Raw genomic sequence first — 11,110 nt, 5'->3', positions numbered from 1 at the left:
AGATTGAGCTTCGGGACATACTCGAGAGGTAGCGGTTCATTCCAAACGTGCCCTTGAGTTATCTTTACTTTCAGTTTTGTTCTATTCGAGAACTATACTCTAAGACTTGTATATTTTTATTCGAATTCTGTATTTAGAGGTTTGTACATGTGACAACCAAATTCTGGGTAGTGTTGAGTCTTAATTAAAGTCTTCCGCTTATTTATTATCTTTTATTCTCGTATTTCTACTTCTCTATCGTTGTGGCTGGGTTAGGATGACGTGTCCGGTGGGAAATGGACACGTGCCATCACATCCACATTTGGGGTGTGACAAAAACTCAACTGTGTTGGCGGTTGTAGCAGTTCCACCGACAACCATATCCTGTTCACAGTATTTGTAAAATTATCATCATGTACAACATTTTTTAATTTGTAGAACTGTATAATATATAGGTGTTCAGTTCAAGGTTCTCAATTAAGTCTTCACATAATTTTGATAGAATTAAGCTTTACATATTATTTGATGATAAATGACTCTTTCCTTAGTACAGTCCAATAACAAGTTAGCAACCAACAGTTCAGTCATCTAATGGAAACAATCAAAATGCGCAGCCGATAAAACATACCATAAGTAAGGCTTTGAGTTCAGTCATAGACAGAGGCATTTTGGCATCTGCTTCATCTTTCAACTTCAGCAAAACTTGCAAAAAGTCCTTGCTTTCTTGACCAACATCAGCTCCCATCTCAGCATTTCTATCCATTTTCTGTCTTTGATCAATCATTTTCTCAAATATCTTATCAAATCTCTTTGCCAACACTTTCATCTTCTTTGTAACACCCTGCAAATCGAACCAGTCTAAGCCCGGGTAAAAATCGGAAACATTTGGAGTACCTAACAGCTCAGTAATTCCATACACAACATGCCTAAACTCTGCCCCAAGATTAGCTCTTTCCTCACCCTTCACTGTGCCACCCCATAACGTGCTTGTAATCACATTAAACATAGTCAAGAACATCTGTTCACCAACATTCACAGGCAATCCCGCCTGACTATAAAAGTAATTGATTGTCTGTCTAAGCTCCTTTTTCCTTAGTGCATAAACAGAATCTAAAGCAGAACCACCAAGCATATCACGAACACAAACCTTCTTCAACATACGCCATTTCGGTCCAAAAGGATTCCAAACTATGTCAGCACCGCCATATGACATTTCTCTTCCAGCAGCAGGCACATCTCTGTTAGCAAAAATGGTATCTTGTTCCTTAAGAACCTCGCGAGCTAAGGCAGGGGAAGTAATAATAATTCCAAGTTTTTTACCAAGCCAGAGTCTACAAATGGGGCCATAAGTTTGGGAAAGAGATGCAAAATAGGTGTGAAGTTCAGGTTCAAGAGAATGGAGATTACCTAGCAAAGGCAAAGCTTTAGGCCCCGGTGGCAATGGGGGTTGTCCCTTTTTTGACTTGTTAATGAAAAGCCAAAGAAACCATAGTAAAGCTACAATACCAAGAACATAGGAGAAAAATACACCTTTTGCTCAATATTTGATACTTGCCAGGGACATGAGAAAGAATCAAACAGAGGTTTGGAAAATTTGAGAGACATTGTTTGAGCCTAGGAAGGAAATGGAAATTGGCCGAACCAATGTAGTGGGAAGCTCAATGCTTTTGTGATGTGGCTTTTTTTTATATAAGAAAGTTTTCTTGTTTTTGTCAAAGATTTGGCAAACCATAAATGTTGAGATTTTGCGCCCACAAAAGTTGAGATTTGGCAGCTATAATAATTGATATATTTATAATGTTGAATTTTTGAGTTAATAACCACTCAACTAATACTTCCTTTCACTCAAGTACCTTTTTAGTTTTTAACTCAAAGTCACTCAACTAAGGATTTTTTTCATAGAATTTATAACCTCAAGTCACTCAACTATAGATATTTCATTTAGAAAGTCACCTAATTAATTTAAATAATTTTTTCATTAAATTTTGTTGAAATACAAATTCTGTTTTAAACTAATTTTTTGAAAATAATAATAAGATACTCATTTTAATTATTTTATTGAAACACAAATTTTGTTTTAAACTAGTTTCTTACAATATAATAAGGTACTCTTTTTTATAATATATATATATAATATATATATATATATATTATAATATAAAATATAAATTTTGAAATATTTTCTTACAATATAATGAGCATGAGAAATAATTGTTGAAATGCCCCAAACATCATTATGAATGACATCAAAACACTTCGCAAAACAACTATCAAAATTAAGAAAAGGTTGAGTTTTATTTTTGCCTAATTTGCATGTGTAGGACAATCAAAGGGAGTTGCTGAAAATTGATTTTTATTTCTCAATAACCCAAAACTCCATAAATGGAACAAAACGGTAGAACTTGGATGCCCTAGATGCTTATGCCAAACCTTAGTCTTAGTAGCTAGTTGTAGAAGTACAAGCAAAAATAAAACCCGAGGAATGAAAGAGTGTAAAGGAAACAATCTTCCAACTTTAGGCCACGTTGCAATTATCATCTCCGACATATGATCCTTTCATATCTTTCTTCACTTCGAATGTAGCTTAGTTGGAATTATGATTATGCCACATAACACCTTAACGAAGGCTATATCCACAGACTCACCTATCAATTCTGAATTGTCTTTAGCCTTTCTCGAATATTATTTACCTTTTCTCGGGCTTCATGAACAAGATTGGGCCAATCAGCTTCACTATACTCAGTTCGAACCAACCTATGGGCAATCTACATTGTTTCCCGTACAAAGGTCTCAAACGACTATTTAGATGCTCATCGGATAGCTGTTGTTATTATCGAACTTTATCAACAGAAGGTGATCATCCCAGTTACCTCATAAATCCATTACATAAGCTCGTAACATATCATCAAGTGCTTGAATGGTCCTTCTGCTTGCCCGTCTATCGGCAGGTGGACAATCATGCTAAGATTAACATGTGTGCCCAAGCCTTTCTGGAACAACTGCTAGAAGTGAATGGCCTACTGTAACTGTACACCTCAGAAATGATCGCCTCCGGATGCCATCTGGAACACACACATGACCATTGTGAATGAGGAAACTGTCAGCAAAATAATAGCTTGATTAGGTATTTTAACTTGGGTTGAGAAGATTCTGGAAGGAATCTAATCAAATACTGGGGATTCAGGCACACTGGGTTGCAGCTTTCATATTCTTGATGTGTAACAACTGTATAGAAACCATTGAATTAATTAGAAATGGATCCAAATTACAGGGAACACGTCTCCATATATGTTCATCGTACAAAAGACAGAAGCATAATCACTGCAAACACATTTCAGTAGTAATATAAAAAAACTAACAGAAGGCAGGAAACAGGAGATTGCAAACCTCAATGACAATAATTACAAGCATATGTGCTCATCAAACCATACTCTTAGGGCTAACTTACACACGAATTACAATATAAAGATCTATCGTTAAGCATATAATAGTAACTGCAGTACCGATGTATGTTATTGTCCATTTGATTCATTGCATTAAAATAAAGTAAGTGCTTCAATAGAGTAATACATGTATCACAACGACAACATACCCAATGAGAGTAATACATGTATTATTATTTCAAATTCATAAGTAGTCATAAAAAAAATCAGCCATATCACATGAAACAGTCGACATTGAGTTGTTCATAAGACCATTGACAGGATAGAGCAACATCTTTTATTTTACTCATAGAGTGTCGGATTGGATAATCTTGGAATAGGTATAGCCACCAGAGGCATTTTCTTCTTCAGAACAATCCCAAACTTCTCTGTGAGGTCTAATGTCTCTCCTTCGGGCAATTTCCAGTCGAAAGAATGAATGAGTGAAGCCAGTGAATACATGAACATCCTCTCTGCCATGGCTATCCCCGCACAGATTCTTCTACCAGAACCAAATGGGAAATAGTTGAAATCATTTCCACTATAATCCCATTTATTGTCCAAAAATCTCTCTGGATGGAACTCAGTTGGATTTTCCCAGATAGAAGGATCTCGCTGTATAGCCCATACATTTATGAAAACACAAGATCCTTTAGGGACAGTGTATCCTCCAACAGTGCATGTTTCACTAGGACAATGTGGCACCAATAGTGGAAGAGCTGGATGTAAACGCAAGGCTTCTTTCATAACTGCATAGAAATATGGTAAGTGTTGAATATGAGACTCTTCCACTATGTTATCTTTTCCCACGACGGTATCTAGTTCTTGTTGTAATTTCCTCAAGACATCTGGTTTGTTCATAATTTCAGCCATGGCAAACTCAACTGCGTTGGCAGTAGTGTCAGTTCCACCAACAACCATATCCTGTTCATGGTATTCGTAAAGTTATTATCATGTACAACAATTTTTTATTTGTAGAACTGTATATAGGTGTTCAGCTCAAGGTTCTCAATTTAGTCTTCACATATTTTTTTGATATAATTAAAGCTTTATATATTATTTGATGCTAAATGACTCTTTCCTTAGTGCAGTCCAATAAATAGTTAGAAACCAACAATTCAGTCATCTAATGGAAACAATCAAAATCGCATCTAATGGAAGTAACAGATCATACCATGAGTAAGGCTTTGAGTTCAGTCCTAGTCAGAGGCATTTTGGAATCTGCTTCATCTTTCAACTTCAGCAAAACTTGCAAAAAGTCCTTGCTTTCTTGACCAACATCAGCTCCCATCTCAGCATTTCTATCCATTTTCTGTCTTTGATCAATCATGCTCTCAAATATCTTATCAAATCTCTTTGCCAACACTTTCATCTTCTTTATAACACCCTGCAAATCGAACCAGTCCAAGCCCGGGTAAAAATCGGAAACATTTGGAGTACCTAACAGCTCAGTCATTTCATTCACAACATGCCTAAACTCTGCCCCAAGATTAGCTCTTTCCTCACCCTTCACTGTGCCACCCCATAACATGCTTGTAATCACATTAAGAATAGTCAAGAACATCTGTTCACCAACGTTCACTGGTAAACCCTTCTGACTATAGAAGTAATTGATTGTCTGTCTAAGCTCCTTTTTCCTTAGTCCATAAACAGAATCTAAAGTAGAACCACTAAGCATATCACGAACACAAACCTTCCTCAACATACGCCATTTCGGTCCATAAGGAGTCCAAGTTATGTCATTTCCACCATATGTAGCTTCTCTACCAGCAGCCGGCACATCTCTGTTAGCAAAAATGGTATCTTGATCCTTAAGAACCTCACGAGCTAAAGCAGGAGAAGTAATAATAATCCCAATTTTTTTACCAAGCAAGAGTCTACAAATCGGGCCATAAGTTTGGGAAAGAGATGCAAAATAGGTGTGAAGTTCAGGATCAAGAGAATGAAGATTACCTATCAAGGGCAAAGCTTTAGGGCCTGGTGGCAGTCTCTTGTTTGAGTTATTACTGATGAAAAACCAAAGGAACCATAGTAAAGCTAAAAACCCAAGAAAATAGGAGAAAACCACCCCCTTTTGCTCAACATTGAGTTCTTGAAGGGGCCATGAGGAAGAATCAAAAAGGGGTTTGAAGAATTTGAGAGACATTGTTAGAGGAAAATGAAAATTGGCAAAAGCAATGTGGTGGAAAGCTTGAAGCTTTTGCAGGACTTTAAAAGAGGGATTTTGGAAGAAGACGAAAGAAATTCAGCATCCCCATCATTACATGAAACACCATTAAATTCGGTCGACATACCACCGGACATATATTTGTTTTATTAGTATTTTTTTTCTACTCCCTCCGTCCCTATTTACTTGTCCATATTTTCTTTTTTAGTTGTCCCTATTTAGTTGTCCATTTTGACAAATCAAGAAAGGACAATAAATTTTTTCCTATTATACCCTTATTTACATTTCTTGAAAATTGTAAAAGTGTATGTTGTTTCCCTCCAATTTATTTCACTTTAATTCAAATAAGTGGTTATAATTTTGAAGTGAAAAGTTGTCATAAGGGTAAAATTGTAACTTCACTGTGCTAATCATTGTTGTCTTAATCTGTGTGTCATTTCTAAAGTGGACAACTAAAAAGGGACGAAGGGAGTAATAATTTTAGAGATTTTTCTAGAAATTTCGCTATATAACATTTCTCTGACGTGTGATTTACGATATTATATCTATAGCTTATCTTTTTTAATTTGATTATTTCATAGCCATTTTTCGAACAGGTTTAAAATAAATATAATTAATTGCAATTTGACATTTGTCCGTCTTTATATTAATTTCGTCATATTAATTCATATTTAAAAAAATAACTTATTTAATAAAAACTTTTAAAATAATTTTATTAAGAAGAAATGTGTATCTTTATTCGGTAAAAAAGAACACGTGTATATATATGATATATATTATAGTATTAATTTATTTGTGTTGATTTATTTTTAAAATATTTATTAATTAAGTCAAGTTTTTAATATGAAGAAATTAATAGGAAAAAAGATAAATTTGTTCAGTCATAATTGATTTATATTTATTTTAAATAGATTTAAAGAATGGTTACAAAAAAATTAAAATAAGAAAATTATGCGTAAGATCGTAAACCATAAGGGATATGAGTGTTATAAATCAAAACATGAAAGGAAGGTCTTTGAAATTATCTCAATTTTTTATTGCTTATGAAATTATTCAAACTTAGTAATTTGGTTTGAATTTTATAATGTATTCAAAATTCTTTGAATAAATGTATAAAATATAATTTTTGAATCCAATAAATCAAATATAAATAATTAAATTCTAAAATTTAAATTTTGAACTCGATTCTATCAAATATACAGCAAGAGGCAAAACTTATTCGTAAACCACATATATTGTTCCTTGATTATTATCTATGTTGAATGTGACTGCTGCCCTATATGAGACGCACTTCATTTGAGATGGACAAGGAAAATATTTTCATCCAAGAAATTATTTCTAATAAGGAAATATCAAATTGATTCACTAATAGATTTTAGACTGATAACAGAAAAACCTAAACTACCACTAGCAGGTAATTGTATGAATTATGTGGATAACAATAATTAAGTTTAAATTTGGTTGTGCGATGAGATCGTCTTAAAAGTTAATCTTAATCCGTAATAAAAATGATTTGATATGATATTGTTTGCTTTAGATTAAATTTATATAATATTTATAAAAAGAATTTTCATTATTATTAAAAGTATTTTATATTTTTTATATAGCTTCTCAATCATTTTTAATTATATATATATATATATATATATATATTATATCAATTTTGTTCACATATCGAACGATCTCGCCCTCATATTAAGTTTCTATTGTACATTAGAAAAACCAATTTTTGAGATAGATTGAGTGTATGACCCACATGCATGAATGATTGATCATTTATGGCAATTTAACTCCAGGATTAGTTTTTTCAGCTTGTGCGTATACGATAATTTAAAGCTATTTTTATCATAATAAAAAGATCGTAAAGTCAATAAATTACGTCATGGCTCCATTATTTTTATATTCATATCATCAAATTATTGATTCTAATATGCGCTTCAACTATTACACATTTTTATTACTTAAAAAGTGAATATAATATCATTCTAATATGTGCAACACCACTCTCATCGTATGTGATGTATCCACATCAGCGCTATGTCAGCACCATGTCAGAAATGATATTTTTTATATCTTTTTTACTTTCTTTTCTTTATTACTTAACTTTTATTTATTAATTATATTTTAAACTAATTAATTATTAAAATTATCTAATAATTATATCTTCTTCGTGGCTAAATGGTAAAGAAAAAACTTTTAGCAATAGCCACCAAGAAAATTGCCCGCAATCTGGAGTTGATTCGTGGAGTGGAAGAATTCTTTCATTCCAAAATGTATCAACAAGAAGGTTGCTTCAGTTTCTTCCATTGATTGACCATGGAAACTGAGCTTCCATTGTTATTTATTGCGGCTTGTAGTTATAAATATTTTTCAGATCTGGGCATACATTCTTTGTTCTTTTTCCATGTTCTTCAGGGTGGTTTCTTAATAGAAAAATAAACTTCTTCTCATTTTTAATTGATCACTCAATTCACTCAAAAACGTCCGCCAAAACTCTAACAATTGAAACCTCCTAAAATTTTACTCCTTTTTGAAGTAATTTGTTTCTTGATTGCTTCTTGTTATTGGTTTATTTTAAGCTTGATGGTGTGTGAAGAAGCTGAGGAGGATGGGGTGTGAAGAAGAAGAAGAGATGTGGGGACTGGGGAGTGGGGTGTAAAAATATTTTAATTTTTTTCTTACTTAAATAATTATCTGATGCAAATGATTATTTATTATTATTATTATTATTATTATTATTTTGTCATATCAGCTTTAGGGGTAAACAAATTCATTTTTAAATAGCAAATATGTGAAATAGATCATCATAATAATTTAAACATGCAACTGACTTTTCGATACAAGTTCAAAGAAAAATTTATGCATTTTCCTTATATTGAACTATAAAAAAATACACTTAATTAACGTACTCACGTTATGTCCTATCGGTCAAAAGTAATACTCCATTACCCTGACTAATTAGCTGCTTCATTGATTTTCTTTGGTTGTTGTGAATTAATTGAAGGACATGGTTTTAAAATTTCTTATTTGCGATCATAGTTGTCCACTATTAACTTAGTACGCTCCTTAAGAGATATATAAATAATAGAAATAATATTATTATTTTATCTTTTGATTTTTATTAAATTTAATATTTTGAGAAATGTGTTATATGATAAATAATATTTAATAGTAAGGGTAAAATAGACACAAAAAGCAATTTATATCTTGATTTTCTAAACTGGACAAGTATTGTTTGACAACTATTTTTAATATAGTGGACAACTATTGTTGGATGGAGTAAGTAGTTTAACAGGGTTTTTGTCATAAAGGACACTAAATTGAGTTAAGATTGAGAAGTTGTACATGAAAATTAGAATTGATAAATACAATTGATACAAACTAGTAACAATTGATTTAGAAAAGCAAATGAATACAAGTGAAATTAAAACGGATGAATAAATACCATCTTCTAAATTTTTGTTGCTTGTATACACCATTGTACTATTTTATGTATTTTGCCTTAGTTGTATAAGTTGTGCAAGCGAATATGGTTGATACATGATTCTATTTGTTGTGCAAACGAATATAATTGATACATGATTCTACTTATTGTGCGAATGAATATAATTGATACATATTATATTTGTTGCCAAACAAACACAATCGGCATAGCAATATTCATTTCGCAAATGAATACACGAAATACAATTGTCTGACAATCAAATTTTTTTATGAATGATAATTACTGAAACTATAGTTCCATTTGATAATTAGCCTCCACACTATAGTGATTTTTATAAAGTTTCTCTTGTTTAATCTATCTTGACATAGTTTATTTCAATCCAATTATGTTAAGTCGGTCAATTTTAATATGTTCAAATTCAATCTAAAAATAATCCGTCGATTTATTAGTCAACAAACATAGCTCTCAACTGCCTAGTAGTATAGGGGCCATACTGTCAATGTCATTTGTTGTAGATAAAGATAGGTATATTGTACTTTACTTCCCCTAATTTTGTCCATAAAGTCTTGGCTACATAAGTTTAGATGACTTTGATCAACATGTAAATTATGCTACTAAAAGCAGTTTTGCCCTTTTGTATTATGAAGGCATTATAAGGTACGCAAGCATCATTAATATCAGATAATTTCTTTTTATTTATCGTAATTTTGTTGGATAAAGATGTCTGATATTAAGGATATCAAAACGTTTGACCTTTGTTGAATTAAATTCGGACGAATCAAAATAGATTGAGTTTATAATAGGTGAATCATTAATCCAACCTAATCCGTCTAATTCTTATCAATTTTTCAGGTTAATTTTTCACTAATAAATCAATAAGTAGAAATAGAAGATGCATGTTTCAATTAATCGAAGGTTGTGATTCAAGTTCATGATATGTATTGTTCACTTTGGGCTTAGGCCCATAAGCTATGCACCCCATTTCATGCCTCAAATTAAAAGTGTGTGTACTATGTGAACTGGAGTTATAACTTATAAAATCTCTTCACTTTTTTCCCTCATCTGACGTGAGATTTGCCTAAGGTATTATGTGCATTATTTCAAAAAATTGTCAGCATAGAAGTCCGTCAATACTGCTTGATCCACACCCTCATTAGTTCGCCCTCCATTAAAAGTATCACAAAAGTCAATTAATATGCTTAGTTAAATATTACAAAAGCTAAAAGTAGCATATATATATATACTAGATATGAGACCCCGTGCCAGCACGGGGCCCAATATATGTTATTGTTTTTGTTTTAATTTATGTGATACATATGAAATTTGAAGTTGGTCAATTTTTTAGTATGTTTTTATATATTTTAAGTTGCTAATTATTTTTATTTAGAGTATGTTTTACGTAAATATATTATAAATCACAATAATTAACAAGTTAATATAAAAAAAAACTTATAAAAAATTCATTGACTTTTGAAATTTCATTTGTATCACATAAATCAGGACAAAGCGAGTAATATATATAAAAATTACATAAAACGTATTATAACTCACAATAATTAGCAACTTAAAATACCTATATATCTATATTTCTCCCAATTTATGTGGTATAGATGAAATTTTGAAAGTTAACAAAAACTTTTTATATGTTTTCAAATATTTTAAGCTATTAATTATTATGATTTGTAATACTTTTTACATAAAAAATTTATTTATATAAAGTATAAAAGAAAAAATTTAAAAAAAGGAAACATAAATGTCAGCAGGAGTCCAATCTATGTTAATTTCTATGTTTTAATTATTGTAATACCGATTGAATTTGGAGAGCCAACTAAATTTTTTTTAAAGATTTTTTTTATAAATTTTAAGTTGTTAATTATTATAATTTATAATATTTTTATTAATTTTAAACCAATATATGTTTTTCTCTGTCTCAATTACATGAGACATATGGAATTTGGAGAGTCAACTAAAATTTTAAAATATGTTAAGTTGTTAATTATTATACCTTATAGTACTATTACGTGATTTTCAAATAAAATATGTAATTTTTTTATTTCAATTTATATGTCATTGATATAATTACATATATTAAGTAAT

General features: G+C 31.2%; 1 protein-coding gene and 1 pseudogene across 1 annotated transcript; both read right to left on the bottom strand.

Annotated features, from left to right (window-relative positions):
* Positions 1–1,647, bottom strand: part of LOC125843180 (flavonoid 3'-monooxygenase CYP75B137-like) — a 4,879-nt pseudogene extending 3,232 nt beyond the window's left edge.
* A 1,868-nt stretch (positions 1,648–3,515) lies between these two features.
* On the bottom strand, positions 3,516–5,622 carry LOC125878407 (flavonoid 3'-monooxygenase CYP75B137-like). Its single transcript, XM_049559655.1, has 2 exons — positions 4,576–5,622; positions 3,516–4,325 (listed from the first exon to the last, which is right to left on the bottom strand). Exons 1-2 carry the CDS (start codon positions 5,545–5,547, stop codon positions 3,705–3,707), a joined length of 1,593 nt encoding a protein of 530 aa, XP_049415612.1. The 5' UTR covers positions 5,548–5,622; the 3' UTR covers positions 3,516–3,704.
* Positions 5,623–11,110: the final 5,488 nt, after the last annotated feature.

The sequence above is a fragment of the Solanum stenotomum genome, chromosome 10 (assembly GCF_019186545.1).
Source record: "Solanum stenotomum isolate F172 chromosome 10, ASM1918654v1, whole genome shotgun sequence".
NCBI classification, from domain to species: domain Eukaryota; kingdom Viridiplantae; phylum Streptophyta; class Magnoliopsida; order Solanales; family Solanaceae; genus Solanum; species Solanum stenotomum.
The sequence above is the reverse complement of the archived record's forward strand: the minus strand, read 5'-3'. Positions and strand labels throughout refer to the sequence as shown.

Excerpts from the sequence above, each read along its gene's own strand:
- LOC125878407 (XM_049559655.1), bottom strand. The coding sequence starts at position 5,547 with ATGTCTCTCAAATTCTTCAAACCCCTTTTTGATTCTTCCTCATGGCCC. Across the intron at positions 4,326-4,575 it reads AACTCAAAGCCTTACTCATG|GATATGGTTGTTGGTGGAAC; the intron begins GTATGATCTGTT and ends TACCATGAACAG.